The sequence below is a fragment of the Lynx canadensis genome, chromosome B3 (genome assembly GCF_007474595.2).
Source record: "Lynx canadensis isolate LIC74 chromosome B3, mLynCan4.pri.v2, whole genome shotgun sequence".
Lineage (NCBI taxonomy): Eukaryota > Metazoa > Chordata > Mammalia > Carnivora > Felidae > Lynx > Lynx canadensis.
This window is the reverse complement of record NC_044308.2, coordinates 122327323-122342172: the sequence shown is the minus strand read 5'-3', so window position 1 is coordinate 122342172 and position 14850 is coordinate 122327323. Positions and strand designations below refer to the sequence as shown.

The 14850-nt window shown below is 46.5% G+C and overlaps 2 protein-coding genes across 3 annotated transcripts in view; one reads left to right on the top strand and one right to left on the bottom strand.

The window, feature by feature from the left end:
- The window catches only part of ADCK1 (aarF domain containing kinase 1), a 123231-nt gene that overhangs the window by 66683 nt on the left and 41698 nt on the right, over positions 1-14850 (bottom strand). Inside the window, exon 4 of one of the 2 annotated variants that reach the window (XM_030319678.1) lies at positions 2383-2586. The exons of the other annotated variant lie outside the window; for it this stretch is intronic. Coding sequence (XP_030175538.1) covers positions 2383-2586 — 204 coding nt within the window. The remainder of the gene's footprint in view (positions 1-2382; positions 2587-14850) is intronic. 2 annotated transcript variants of the gene reach the window in all.
- Positions 11509-11913, top strand: LOC115516743 (60S ribosomal protein L36a-like). Its single transcript, XM_030319684.1, has one exon. It carries the CDS (start codon positions 11530-11532, stop codon positions 11842-11844), a length of 315 nt encoding a protein of 104 aa, XP_030175544.1. The 5' UTR covers positions 11509-11529; the 3' UTR covers positions 11845-11913.

Below are 14850 nucleotides of genomic sequence, written 5' to 3'. Positions count from 1 at the left end.
CAACAGCTTGTTCAGAGTGCAAAGGTGTCAGCCTGGGCTCCTTCCTCTGCATGAATCATGCCCAGGAGAATAAGGAACCCAAGTCTCAGCCACCTGTCAGGGTTCCCCTCTGCTGAAAAGGGCCAAGCCTTCAGTACCTTACCCTGACGCTCAAGCTCCGGCGCCATCTGCTGGCCAACGTCAGCACTGCACCTAGTCCTACAGTCCCAAGGGCAGTTAGGAGACCAAGGTTGAGACCATTCCCAACGCACTCCAGACCCAGGTGACTTTGGAGACACCAGAAATGATGCCACCTCCTAGAGTTTGGGCTTCCAACTGCTTCCCAGAACGTGTCCTTCAGGACTTAGGCCTAACATTCAAAATAAAAGGGAAAAAGCAAGTTTCTTTCTGGTAATACTAGCTGAGAAACTTCTAAGACACAGACACAAAAAACTTTTCTGAAAGATTTCTGCCAGACAGAAGCTCTGTTGTAGAAGACAAAGCACTGGTCTGGTAATCAGAAGATCCAAGGCCTCGTCCTGTCACTCACACGCCCCTCCCTTAGCTCTGTGGTCCCATCCCCACCCCACACATCCCTACGCCAGGACAGTGCCCCTTTATTCACTCTCCCCTCTACACTGATGGCACCGGCTGCAGTGCAGAGATTATGCACTGCTCCAGAATCACATGTAAATCACAGGGTCCAGAAGAACTGCAAGTTCATGCTCATCTCCCACACCCTGCTGGGGGACCCCTCAGGACCAGCCCCATCTGCCTGAGAGAGGGCAGGGACTGGTGTAAGGACACTAGTGACCCTGTAAGGCCTCTGTTGATGGGAAGGGTAGATACAATGAACCAGCACAGCCAGAACACTCTGGCCACCCCCCTGCACTTCGGTCTGAGATTTAGGGGCAGCTATGTAGTCTTTGAGCTCCAGGTGTCTTCGGAGCCCATCCAAGAACTTGAACCCAGACAGCAGATGGGGATACAGGACAGACTTGGCTTCCTTTAACCACGTTCTTGAAACCGGGGACGAAACAAAGCTTTCTACTGAGGTCCCAGGGCAGGTGTAGAGCCCACAATCGGTGGGGTCCACTCGGATATCTTCCTGGTGGGGAGAGCTGCTCCCCAAGAAGTGTCGTGGAAGAGGCAGGAGGAGGAGGGAAGTACAAAGTGAGTGACTTTCCCCGCCCTCACACCCCCACACCCACCTACCCTGTTCCCACATAGCCCCTTTCCCCTCCCTCCACCCACAGAATGAGAAAGTGTGTCACCAGGGAACAAATGCCATCTTCCCAGGAGGGAGGAGGAGGAGGAAGAGGGGGAGGAAAGACTTCAATTGTGCGTCTGTGGGGGCCGGGGTAAGAAAGCAGAGGTTGCCGAGCTTCCCAGCTGTGAAGGACGCCCCCTCAGAACCGTGACCTTGACATTAGCCTGCCCTATTCAGAGGGCTCATGACAACCTGTGGTGCAGGAGCCGCAGGCCACCATGCTCAGGACCACATGGCCAGGGAGGCCTAGAGAAGAGGCCCTGAAGATACAGACAAAATCTTTTAACCCCATACATCCTTTGGCCAGCTGGGTGGGCCCATTGTGACTGCTGACACCCCAAACTTCTCGTCTCGCTCTACCCTGGCTTACAGGGGGCCACTGACCAGCTCTTGCTTCCCACTCCAGCCCTCCACAGACAAGCCGGCCTAGAAGGGTTAATCTGCTGCCTTCCCTCCCTTGCATCCGCCCCCACGAGCTGCCACATGCCAGCAATGATGCACTTCACACTGTTATTACAGTGATTTATTTAGTTTTAATTGGGGGGTGAATCTCGTGCTATAGGAAGCAGGAGGCCAACAGCCTTGGCAAGAAGCAAAGCCATGCACAGGCCTGTGCCATGCCAATCTGGTCCCCTCTGCCTGGGGTATCTCCATCCTAACCTTGCTCCTCCTGGCTTGTGGGCTTGCTCCTGACTCTAGCCCTAAATCGGGTTTACCCTCCACTTAATCTCCACCACCCAAGCTTTTATCCCTCATCTGCAAAATGGGGTTAATGACAGGTAGGTACCTAACACTGCTGTGAGGATCAGGTGAGATAATGCAGGGAACACAGCACTGCCATCCACACACAGTAAACCCTCCATAACTGATAGATATGATTAGGTTGAACCATATGAATCCCATTACACTGTAGGGCAAAAACAATCACACATCAACTATTTCATACGGTTCAACCACCTTTTCACTGAGGGCCACTGAGGTTCCTTCTCACCCCTTCGATTTCACTGCTGAAAGTTGCCACGAAGTATGTTTCCATTCCAGGGGTGAAGCCCCAGCAGCCAGCAGGGACAGCTCTGCCAGGGCCTTAGAAGCATCCCATCCCAGCCCCCATCGCTCCCAGCACGGGCAGCTACCTCTTTGCCCAGGTCCTCACGGATGACCCGGCGGACCTCTTGCATGCTGCTCTGTGGAGCCTGGCTGTGCAGCACCTTCAGCGTGCTGGTATACTCCTCAGGCAACAGGTAGTCCAGAGCGCCCAGGTGCTGGCCCACCTTGATGAAAGTGCCCCGGTTGGCACAGCAGAGCTCACAGAGACGCCTGGCAGAACGGAGGTGCACCTGCAGGGAGATGGGCCAGGAACAGAGAGGTGTGAGTGCACACTGCCCACTGGACATTCTTTCCCTTTCCTGCCCCCACTGGTTGAAGAGCCTGATTCGCTCCGAGAGTACGTATACACACACACACACACACACACACACACACACACACACACCCTTCATTCACCTTCTGCCTCAATGCTCTCCTTCGGTCTCAGTACCTAGGGCCAGCAATTCTGACCTCATACTGAGTGAGGCTGGCCTCTTCATAGGGCCCGATGTGCCCATGCTTCTGGTCTTTTCTCCATCAAAACTTACCTGGCCCAGGAACCAGAGCAGTTGTTCAAGGCTTTTAAGCAAATCTAATCTACTGATGATTCATTTGTGGGTACACTGAGTTGATGTGTTTGCCACCCAACCCTCAGACATACCAATAATACTATCTGTTTGGAGGTCTACAATTTCTAAAACATGCTCATACGCATTCTTTCTTTTAATCCTTACGGCAGCTCAGGGAGTCGGGTGTTGGTATATTTAAATATAAGAAACTCAGGGGTGCCTGAGTAGTTCAGCCGGTTAAGCATCTGACTCTTGATTTTGGCTCAGGTTATGATCTCGTGAGATTGAGCCCTGAGTTGGGCTCTACGCTGACAGTGTGGAGCTTACTTGAGATTCTCTCTCTCTCTCTGCCCCTCCTCCACTTTCGGGTGCTTGCTCTTTCTCTCGCTGTCTCTCTTTCTCAAAAATAAACTTTGGGGCACCTGGGTGGCTCAGTCAGTTAAGCGTGCAACTTCGGCTCAGGTCATGATCTTGCAAGCCCACATCGGGCTCCGTGCTGACAGCTCAGAACCTGCAGCCTGCTTCTGTTTCTGTGTCTCCCTCTCTCTCCGCCCCTCCCCTGCTCACACTCTGTCTCTTGCTCTCGAAAATAAACTTTAAAAAAATATTAAGAAATAAATAAACAATAAATAAATGATAGAAATAAGAAACTCAGATGTTGTGCTTATACAGAAATAGCTAATGTAGCTAATAAATGTCAAAGGAAAGTCTAGAAAACACGCTAAACCTAGGGCTCTTTTAACTCAACAAACTTTAGCAGGGGTCTCCTTTTTTTCTTAAGTTTTTTTTATTTTGAGAGAGAGAGAGAGAGTGAGCATGGGAGGGGAGGGGCAGAGGAGAGGGAGAAAGAAAATCATAAGCAGGCTCCATGCTGTCAGCACAGAGCCCAACGTGGGGCCCAATCTCACAAACCATGAGATCATGACCTGGGCAGAAACCAAGAGTCAGACATGTAACAGACTCAGCCACCCAGGCAACCCTAGCAGGGGCCTCCTCTTAACTGGAAGAAAAGTTTTACTGGGAAGCGTCAGGCAGCTGGACAGGTCTCCTAGGACAGGGTAGCCTTCAGCCTGATGCCCGCTGTCCTTCCAGAGCTGGGGGTTGGCCCCCGTTGGGGACACACTGGGCTATGTGTCCCCAGTCATCACCCCAGCTCAGCTGAAGGTCCTGGAACTGTGAGGTCCTGTCTTCCTGGAGCTACAGCTTCTGAGGCAGGATGGGGCTGTGGGCACACACAGAAGGTAAGGGAGCCCAGTGCCCTGTGGGAACCTCTTCCACCCATGCAATCAACCAAGAGGGAGTAAACATCTACATGGATTTATACTCTCTTGAGTGTTATGGAAAATGCCGACATAATTAAGCACATATTGGAGGCAATAAACCACCTGAGGAGTTAAATAACTTTTGGCAACAATGATGGAACAAACATTTAAAGATCCTATATAGTTAGTTGCCAAGTGCATCGTACATAAAACTGTTACTTTAGAAATTAAGAAGAGAACACCCTTGTCCTAGCAGCCCAGGAGCCCATCTGCCCTGTTCCACCATAGCACAACAGATGCCCCAGACTCCAGGCACTGCGGGGCTGTGCCGAGACCCTTGTGGGCACCCACTACTGGCTCCACTGGACACCTCTACCTCCCACCCCAATGAACCCTTGGGGAACCCTATATACACATGACTCCATCCCCCTACACAGAGTATAGCCTGTGTAGTATAGCCCAGCCTTGATGTGGACACCTGGTCCAAGCTGGGCCACAGAGTCTTTTTTACCCTGCCGGGAGGGCACAGGAAAAAAGAAATTAACCCTAAGGATTAAGAGGAGAGAAAGCTTTTAGATGGATCAAAGGATCGTGGGAATGGGGTGGATTCTCTTTAAGAATTTGGAACTGGGGGCGCCTGGGTGGCTCAGTTGGTTGAGCGTCCGACTTCAGCTCAGGTCATGATCTCACAGCTGGTGAGTTCAAGCCCCGCATCGGGCTCTGTGCTGACAGCTCGGAGCCTGGAGCCTGCTTCCAATTCTGTGTCTCCCTCTCTCTCTGCCCCTCCCCTGCTCATGCTCTGTCTCTCTCTGTCTCAAAAATAAATAAAAACATTAAAAAAAATTTAAAAAAAAAAAGAATTTGGAACTGGGGACTCAGCTGGCCAGTGGCACATGGGCAGTAAATCAATGCTATGGCTGGCCAAGGCCATGCTCAAGCCCTGGTTTTGAGGAAGTGAGAAAGAGAGCAAACTGTGGTCAAACATGGAACTGGGCATTTCTTCATGGTACAAAGGTCCAGGCTAGTGTGAACAATCATTCCCCAAATTCCAACCCAGAAGAAGAGAGATCCAAATCACTGGCAGAATAAGACGCAACACATAGGCATCCACAATCCACTAGTCCTAAGATGCAGTACGGCTGGAGCCCACATCCAACCAGACACCCCCGGCTAGGCTGCCCCGGCACCCGGCCACCCTCTCCCCCAAGGAGGCAGGCTCAGCCCCTACATCAAAGCTGCTCTGGGGTCAAGGCCACATGGAAGCAGAGGACTAGAAGGTGGGGTGAGGCCACATCCCACTTTCCCCTCCCTGCCCAGGAAAGGCATCAACCACTGTGTGTTCACTGGGACTTACAGCAGGCCAGTCCCGTGCCCTCCAGCACATGGGAAGATGTGACAGAGCCATTCGTGCACAGAGAATGACTTGCCACAACAGGATCACACTGAGAACCGCAGGAGCTTAGATGCAAGAAACGGGAGGACCGGAATTAGAGCAAAGGCTTGGCTCACAGGAGGGCAGTGGGTGTGTGCTGATCAGAACTATGGCCTCCAGACTCCAAATCCACCCTTCTCCACCCTGCACTGTGATCCTGGGGCTGCAGCCTGTCATTTCTCCTTTATCAGATGGTTTGTTATTAGGGGACTCTGGAGGGACACTGAGGCCACAGAAGAGCAAGGAGGCCCCATTACCAGAGCCGGTGTGGCATTTTAGCTCAGCAGCCGGCAGGCCAGTGGCTTGAGGGTGCCCCCTTCAGTGGCCCTCCCAGACCAGACCCGCCTCACTAAATTTTCCCATAACTGGCAGGCCCCTCTTATGGCCCAGCTCAAGCCCACACCCTCCAGCCAATTGTTCTGACCAGCTAGTAGAGGGTTCCTGTACATTAGCTCTGGGCCACACTCCTACAGATTTCACTGTCACCCAGGAGGTACTCCCACAGACCCTGCCTTCCACCATGTCTCCTCACCACTGGGCAGACCTCCATCTCAGCCCTGCAGGTGGGAGGCCCTCAGCTGAGTTCTGTCCTTATTCACTACCCTTAAGCCCCAGAGGGAACAGCTGCTTTATATGCTTACTACTTCTGTACCCTTAGAATCTTTTATCACTCCTCGAGTTAACTACCTTTTACTTTTCCTAATTAATCATCTTTTCTATTAAGTTTTCCCCACTCAACCCTCTTGCACTGTTGGTGGGAATGGAAACTGGTGAAGCCACTGTGGAAAACAGTATGGAGGTTCCTCAAAGTTAAAAATAGAACTACCCTACCATCTAGCAATCATACTAGTAGGTATTTACTCAAAGAGTACAAAAACACTAATTCAGAGGGATACATGCACCCTGATGTTTAAAACAGCATTATCGGGGCACCTGGGTGGCTTGGTCGGTTAAGCGTCCGACTTCGGCTCAGGTCATGATCTCACAGTCCGTGGGTTTGAGCCCCGCGTCGGACTCTGTGCTGACAGCTCAGAGCCTGGAGCCTGTTTCAGATTCTGTGTCTCCCTCTCTCTGTGACCCTCCCCCGTTCATGTTCTGTCTCTCTCTGTCTCAAAAATAAAAATAAAACATTAAAAAAAATTTTTTTTAAATAAAACAGCATTATCTACAATAGCCAGACTATGGAAACAGCCCAAGTGTCCATCGACTAATGAATGTGTAAAGGAGATATGATATACGGATAAATATATATATATACATAAATATACACATATACACACATACACAATGGTGTATATATGTACGTGTATGTATGTATACATATACAGAGAGATAGATATATACATACACACACACACAATAGAATATTACTCAGCCATCAAAAAGAATGAAATCTTGCCATTTGCAATGGCGTGGATGGAACTAGAGTATATTATGCTAAATGAAGTAAGTCAGAGAAGACATACCATATGATTTCACGCACAAGTAGAATTTAAGAAACAAAACAAAGAAGGAAAGCGGGGAAAGAGAGAGAGAAATCAAGAAACAGACTCTTAACTACAGAAAACAAACTGATGGTTACCAGAGGGGAGATGGGGAAGGGGGAGGGATATAAGTGAAATAGGTGATGGGGATTAAGGAGTGTACTTGTGATGAGCACTGGGTGCAGTATGGAAGTGTTGAATCACTATATTGTACACCTGAAACTAATATTACACTGTATGTTAACTAATTAGAATTTAAATAAAAATTTCAAAAATAGTCAAAAATAGGGTGGATTCCATTCTAAACTTTTTAATACAGTGTGTGTTATACAATTTACTTACACAATAATCAATGTGAAATAAAGATACCAGAAATGTAAAAAACTTTTTAAAAAGTCTTCCCCAGAGAGATTACTGGTGTGAATGGTCCTTGGTGGATACACAGGATTAGTCCTTGAAATCAAATTTGAATAAATTAGGATTAAAAGGGCACTTCAGATCAAGAGAGCAATACAGGACTACATATCTGCATGCATGTATGTGTGTTGTTGAAGACCTAACTTCGTTTTCTTTAGACTGGATTCAAATCTGCATTTGTCTCTGCTGCTGGCAGCCCTCAGTAATATTCTAGGGGCGCCTGGATGGCTCAGACACTTAAAAGTCTGACTCTTGGGGCGCCTGAGTGGCGCAGTCGGTTAAAGCGTCCGACTTCAGCCAGGTCACGATCTCGCGGTCCGTGAGTTCGAGCCCCGCGTCGGGCTCTGGGCTGATGGCTCAGAGCCTGGAGCCTGTTTCCGATTCTGTGTCTCCCTCTCTCTCTGCCCCTCCCTTGTTCATGCTCTGTCTCTCTCTGTCCCAAAAATAAATTTAAAAAAGTTGAAAAAAAAAATTAAAAAAAAAAAAAAAAGTCTGACTCTTGATTTTGGCTCATGATCTCACGGTTAAGTTCATGAGATCAAGCCTCGTGTACGGCTCCACACTGACAGCATGGAGCCTGCTTAGGATTCTCTCTCTCCTCTCTCTGCTCCTCCCATGCTCACTTATATGTGCTCGCTCTCTCTCTCTCAAAATAAATAAACTTAGAAAGAAGGAAAGCATCAGCCTACTGCCCCTCACCTGTGGCTTGAACCCAGGATACCTCTTGGCACAAAGTAATGGTCACCTTCAAGACACTGTCTGGGCAATACGGGGAGCCCTCTCTGGTCATGCAAGCCCAGGAAAGCTAGTCAGTCCCCAACTCACAAGCTACTCGGCACACAGCCACGGGGGCAGAGACCATGTGTGTCCCTATACGCTCTGTGTACCTCAGGGCAAGCTGTCCATGTGCCATAAATGTAGATTAATGACAACTATGGGTTATATACTCACAAAACCGCCATCCATGAAGCTGAGTCAGCATCTACTGCAAATGGCACCCACATTTCAACTAAAGAAGCTCCAAAGTCACCTTCAACCATCTTCTAAATACACACACACACACACACACACACACACACACACACACACGAAGAACATTGCCACTCACCAAACACTTACATTCTTTTAAGGCCAAAAGACACAAATGCTGAAGAATAGAGTAGGGCCTCTGATCTCCAGGGTCCCTTTTCAGCTCCAGCTCCTAGGGCTTCACTGTCCTTTGGGATCAGAAGGTGGGTCCCATTCAAAATTTCAAGAAACTACTAGCTTAGTAAAAACCCCTCTTTCAGCATTTACTTCCTTAATCTGATACCTTAAGGGGCAGTACCTGCTGGCAGCAGGGACCATCCACAGGGATCCCATGGTTTCTACCACCCAGGAACCTTTCCCCCAACAAGGAGCGTGCTCAATGAAAAGGCAAAGCTTCTGGAATCTCGGATCTCTGCATTCCCCTGAATCTACTCCTTCATGCTACACATCTTCAAGCATGCACCTACATAGGCAAAGGCAGCAGGAAGGACCATGAAAGTTAGTTTACACTAGTACTGTACAACAGAAATCGCTACAATGGCAGAAATGTTCTACATCTGCACTGTCCGATAACACAGTGGCCACTAGCAGCTACCAGTGGCTGCTGGCCGCTTGACATGCAGCTAGTGTGACTGAGGAACTGAATTCTCCAATTTTTTTTAATGTTTAGAGAGAGAAAAAGCACAAGCGAGGGAGAGGGGCAGAGGGAGAGAGGGAGGGGGGAGAGAGAGAGAGACACAGAGAGAGAGAGAGAGGGAGAGAAGGAGAGGGAGAGAGAACCCCCAGCAGGCTCCACACTCAGCACAAAGACCAATGCAGGGCTAGATCCCATGACCTTGGGATCATGACCTGAGCCAAAAATCAAGAGTCAGACGCTCAACCAACCTAGCCACCTAGGCATCCTTAAAGTATTTAAATTTAAATCAGGGCAGCCGGGTGGCTCAGTCATTAGACATCTGACATTGGCTCAGGTCATGATCTCACATTCATGAGTTTAAGCCCCGCTTCAGGTGAGCCCTGCTTCTCTCTCTCTCTCTCTCTCTCTCTCTCTTTCCCTCTCTGCTCCTCTTGGGATTCTCTCTCTCTGCCCCTTGCTCACTTGCTCCCTCTCACTCATTAATTATTAATTAATTAATTTAAATAATCACATGTGGCTAATGGCTACCATACTGGACAGCTCAGGATTATAAATCAGTAACAACTATAATAAATAATCATTTATTTAGTGCCTTGGTCTACGTACTATTCCCGGCCTACAGTAAATGCTGAAATATACGTGGTTGATACTGTTTTTAAATCTGCCCCATATATCCATAAAATAGATCTTAATATGTGTCTTTAAAAATGACAAAATGATCTCAGAGAGGTTCAGTAACATTCCCAAGGTCCTAGAGTCAGTAAAGGGTGAAATGGTGGTGTGTTCAAGCATGTGCCAGGGGGCAGGCATGAACTGAATTTCTCCACGTGTTCGCACAGTGGGAATGCAAGCATTGTGGGGATGGTCTTCGTGGGCAAGGAGTTTACCATGCAGACCAAGAGGTGGCCACGCACCATGACACTAGAATCACCGATGGCAGGCAATAAAGGTAGTTGCCCAGTAACTACCAGGTATGACAGCACCTGGCTGGCACCAGGGCGGCCATGGAAGTTGAATCAAGCGTATACATTTAAAAGGCCAATGAAAACTGCAGACAGCCTTGAACACAACAAGACGGGAGTCATAAAACATGATTAATAGCAATGGCTTTGGAATTAAAAACACCTGAGTTTAAATCCTACTTTGGGGGCGCCTGGGTGGCTCAGTCGGTTAAGCATCCGACTTCAGCTCAGGTCACCATCTCGCGGTCCGTGAGTTCGAGCCCCGCGTCGGGCTCTGGGCTAATGGCCCAGAGCCTGGAGCCTGCTTCCAATTCTGTGTCTCCCTCTCTCTCTGCCCCTCCCTCGTTCATGCTCTGTCTCTCTCTGTCTCAAAAATAAACGTTAAAAAAAAACATATTAAATCCTACTTTGCTACTTACCTGCCCTATAACTTTGGACAAGTTAATTAACTTTGGGGCCTCAGTTTCCTCATCAGTAAAAGGAGGAGAAAAATGGTGACTATCACTGTGATGGTCATATGAAGCAATTAATAAAAAGGAGTTTTAGTACAGGGCTCAGCACACAGTCATTGCTCAATATATGAATCAAAAAAGATGGTGGGGGGAGTGGAAACCACTATTCTTAGAAAAATGAAATTGAAAATAAAAATAAAAAAGAACACTCTGGGCCCATCCAAACTCCCTATATTTTGTTCAGACCAACAAGTCTAGACCACAATCTAATAGAAACAATAGCTAATTTCATGCTCTGTCATCTAAATGGCAGAGCATCCATACACAAGAAATGCAAACAGCGATACAGCATTATTCTCAACACTGGCTTAACTTTCTCTGCCCCAAGACCCTATTTCCTCTACTACCCTAACACCGACCACCCATCAGCTCACTGACCCAAGTGCTGCCTTAACCAAGCACCTGGTTTCTCTGGCTGGTTGGGGGTGTAGCTGCAGCATGTCCTCACTGCAGAGGCCTGACATTCCCCCTTCTGTCCCTCCCAAAGTAACGGCAGGAACAGCTGGCGTGGTCTCCCTGCCCCTCCTCCAACTTCATTTTCACTCCCAGCTCAATAACTTGCCTTATGATTATCTCATTACCAATAACCTTGCTGTAATGAGTTTTAATCTGCCTCATATTAATTAAAAGCATTGTTATTAGCCAGCTTGGTTTAGAGTTTTGAAAGTGAATAGCTAATAAGATCAACTCAGTACTGATTAATTATTGATTGGGAGGGAGGGAACAAAGGCCCAAAGAGGGCAATTCTTGACTCATGTCTAAACACCCAAGAGCAGGGGCTTGGGCCTCCAAACTCAGCAGGAAGGTACCAAAGTCAAAGCCTTTGAATCAACAAGGCTCCTCATCAGAACTGGGCAGTATCTTTCTGTGCCTATAGCCTTCTCACAGCCATGGTGAACATTCCTAAAACCCACCGGACTTTCTGCAAGAAGTGTGGCAAGCACCAGCCCCACAAAGTGACACAGTACAAGAAAGGCAAAGATTTTCTTTATGCCCAGGGACAGCGGTGTTATGACAGAAAGCAGAATGGCTATGGTGGGCAGACTAAGCCGATTTTCCAGAAAAAGGCTGAAACTACAAAGAAGATTGTGCTGAGGCTTGAATGTGTTGAGCCCAACTGCAGATTTAAGAGAATGCTGGCTATTAAGAGATGCAAGCAATTTGAACTGGGAGGAGATAAGAAGAGAAAGGGCCAAGTGATCTAGTTTCTAACTTCATATTTTGTTACATTATGAAGACAATAAAATCTTGAGGTTATGTTCAAAAAAAAAAAAGAACTGGGCAGTATCTTTAGTGGGGTTGACTATACGTGTTTGTGACACAAAGAGGAAAGAGACAGACACACAGACATGCCCCATCAACACAGAAAAAAGAGAGAGATCATGAAAGAGTAAGTAAAAGACAGACCCCAAAACAAAACAAAGATTTTTGATTAATTCTTCTAGTCAAAAATTCAAGACCCAAAGGAAACATAATAAAATGTAAACAGTAGGGGCACCTGGGTGGCTCAGTCAGTTAAGCCTCCGACTTCAGCTCAGGTCATGATCTCACGGCTCAGGTCATGATCTCACAGGTCATGGGTTCGAGCCCCGTGTCGGGCTCTGTGCTGACAGCTCAGAGCCTGGAGCCTGCTTTGGACTCTGTGTCTCCCTCTTTTTCTTCCCCTCCCCTGCTCACACTCTTTCTCTCTCTCTCTCAAAAATAAATAAACATAAAAAAATTTAAAAAAATAAAAAATAAAATGTAAACAGTAGTATCTCTAGGCTGTGAGATTACAAAAGTATTTTTCTTCTTCATAGGTTTTTGTGTATTTTCCAAATTTCTTATAACTCCTATGTATTACATCCATAATGGGGAAGAATTTTTTTTAATCATCCCTCCTTCAACATCTTCTACAAATATAAAAGTCCAGCTGATTTTTTATTCAGATTTACAAAACAATGGCTGTTAAGGCATGGGATATCAGGCAGCGAAGGACAGTGATTCCTGAGCAATGGGAAACAAACAAGGTGAACTCTACGATTGTCCCAGTTCACTGCATTAAAAGTTTACAGGCCCAGCATCAGGAAAGGGAACCCAAGAGGTGCCCAGAGAACTCCCTAAGTTGAGGAGATGGAGCTGAGAGTTCAGGAAGGCCAAAGCAACTAGGGTTCACAGGACAGAGTTCTGGGGAGGAGAGAGCTATACAAAGAAGGAGCCCTAAAGATGTGTGGAGGGCCATCAAAATCCTCGAGAAGAAAGCAGGCAAAAACCTCTTTGACCTTGGCCACAGCAACTTCTTACTCAACACATCTCTGGAGGCAAGGGAAACAAAAGCAAAAATGAACTATTGGGACCTCATCAAAATAAAAAGCTTCTGCACAGTGAAGGAAACAATCAGCAAAACTAAAAGGCAACCGATGGAATGGGAGAAGATATTTGCAAATGACGTATAAGATAAAGGGTTAGTATCCAAAATCTATAAAGAACTTATCAAACTCAACAACCAAAAAATAAATAACCCAGTAAAGAAATGGGCAAAAGACATGAATAGACACTTCTCCAAAGAAGACATTCAGATGGCGAACCGACACATGAAAAAATGCTCAGCATCACTCATCATCCGAGAAATACAAATCAAAACTACAATGAGATACCATCTCACACCTGTAAGAATGGCTAACATTAACAACTCAGGCAACAACAGATGTTGACAAGGATGCAGAGAAAGAGGATCTCTTTTGCACTGCTGCTGGGAATGCAAACTGGTGCAGCTACTCTGGAAAACAATATGGAGGTTCCTCAAAAAATTTAAAATAGAACTACCCTAAGACCCAGCAATTGCACTACTAGGAATTTATCCAAGGGATACAGGTATGCTGTTTCAAAGGGACACATGCACCCCAATGTTTATAGCAGCACTATCAACGATAGCCAAAGTATGGAAAGAGCCCAAATGTCCATCGATGGATGAATGGATAAAGAAAATGTGGTATATATACATACAATGGAGTATTACTCGGCAATCAAAAAGAATGAAATCTTGCCATTTGCAACTATGTGGATGGAACTAGAGAGCATTATGCTAAGTAAAATTAGTCAGAGAAAGACAAATATCATATGACTTCACTCATATGAGGACTTTAAGACACAGAACAGATGAACACAAGGGAAGGGAAGCAGAAATAATATAAAAACAGGGAGGGGGGACAAAACATAAGAGACTCTTAAATATGGAGAACAAACAGAGGGTTACTGGAGGGGTTGTGGGAGGGAGGATGGGCTAAGTGGGTAAGGCGCATTAAGGAATCTAGTCCTGAAATCATTGTTGCACTATATGCTAACTAATTTGGATGTGAATTAAAAAAATAAAAATAAATTAAAAAAAAAAAGATGTGTGGAGGGTCCATGTCACATATTCAGCACATGCACATGAGAAAATCACATGAGCCTCGAGAGAGAGCAACTCCAAAAGACTAGGGTTAACAGTACCCAGTGCACATATAGGCCCATTGCACCAGCTAGATTGGAAAATCCAATAATTCTGGAGGCACTTGTTATAATCCCCAGAAGGGCCTTGCCTCAGTTGTGGGGAATATCCCAAAATAAACACTGCTCCATTCCCATCCAACAAATATTAAAAGAAAGGCTTGAAAAAGAATCAAACTGTTTCCAAGTAACTGAACTGTGTGTCCCAGAACAAAGCTCAAGAGTATAAGAATACAAAGGGCACCTGGGTAACTCAGACGGTTAAGTGTCTGACTTCCTCTCAGGTCATGATCTCACAGTTTGTGGGTTCAAGCCCCACACTGGGCTCTGTGCTGACAGCTCAGAACCCGGAGGCTGCTTTGGTTCTGTGTCTCCTTCTCTCTCTCTGCCCCTCCCCCACTTGTTCTCTCTCTCTCTCTCTCTCTCTCTCTCTCTCTCTTTCTCTCTCAAAAATAAATAACACATTAAAAAATAAAAAATAAAAAGAATACAAAAACATCTAACACCCAAAAATATAAAGGTACAATGATGTCTAGCACCTAATAAGAAATTGCCAGGTATGCAAAGAAGAAAAATACAAAATGAGAGGAAATCCAACCAATCAAAATCATCTCAGAGCCTAAGCAATAAGACAACAAAAAGAATTAAAAGGCATTCAAATTGGCAAGGAAGTCTTCAACTATTTGTAGAAGACATGATACTCCATGTAGAAAACCCAAAAGACTCTACCAAAAAATTGCTAG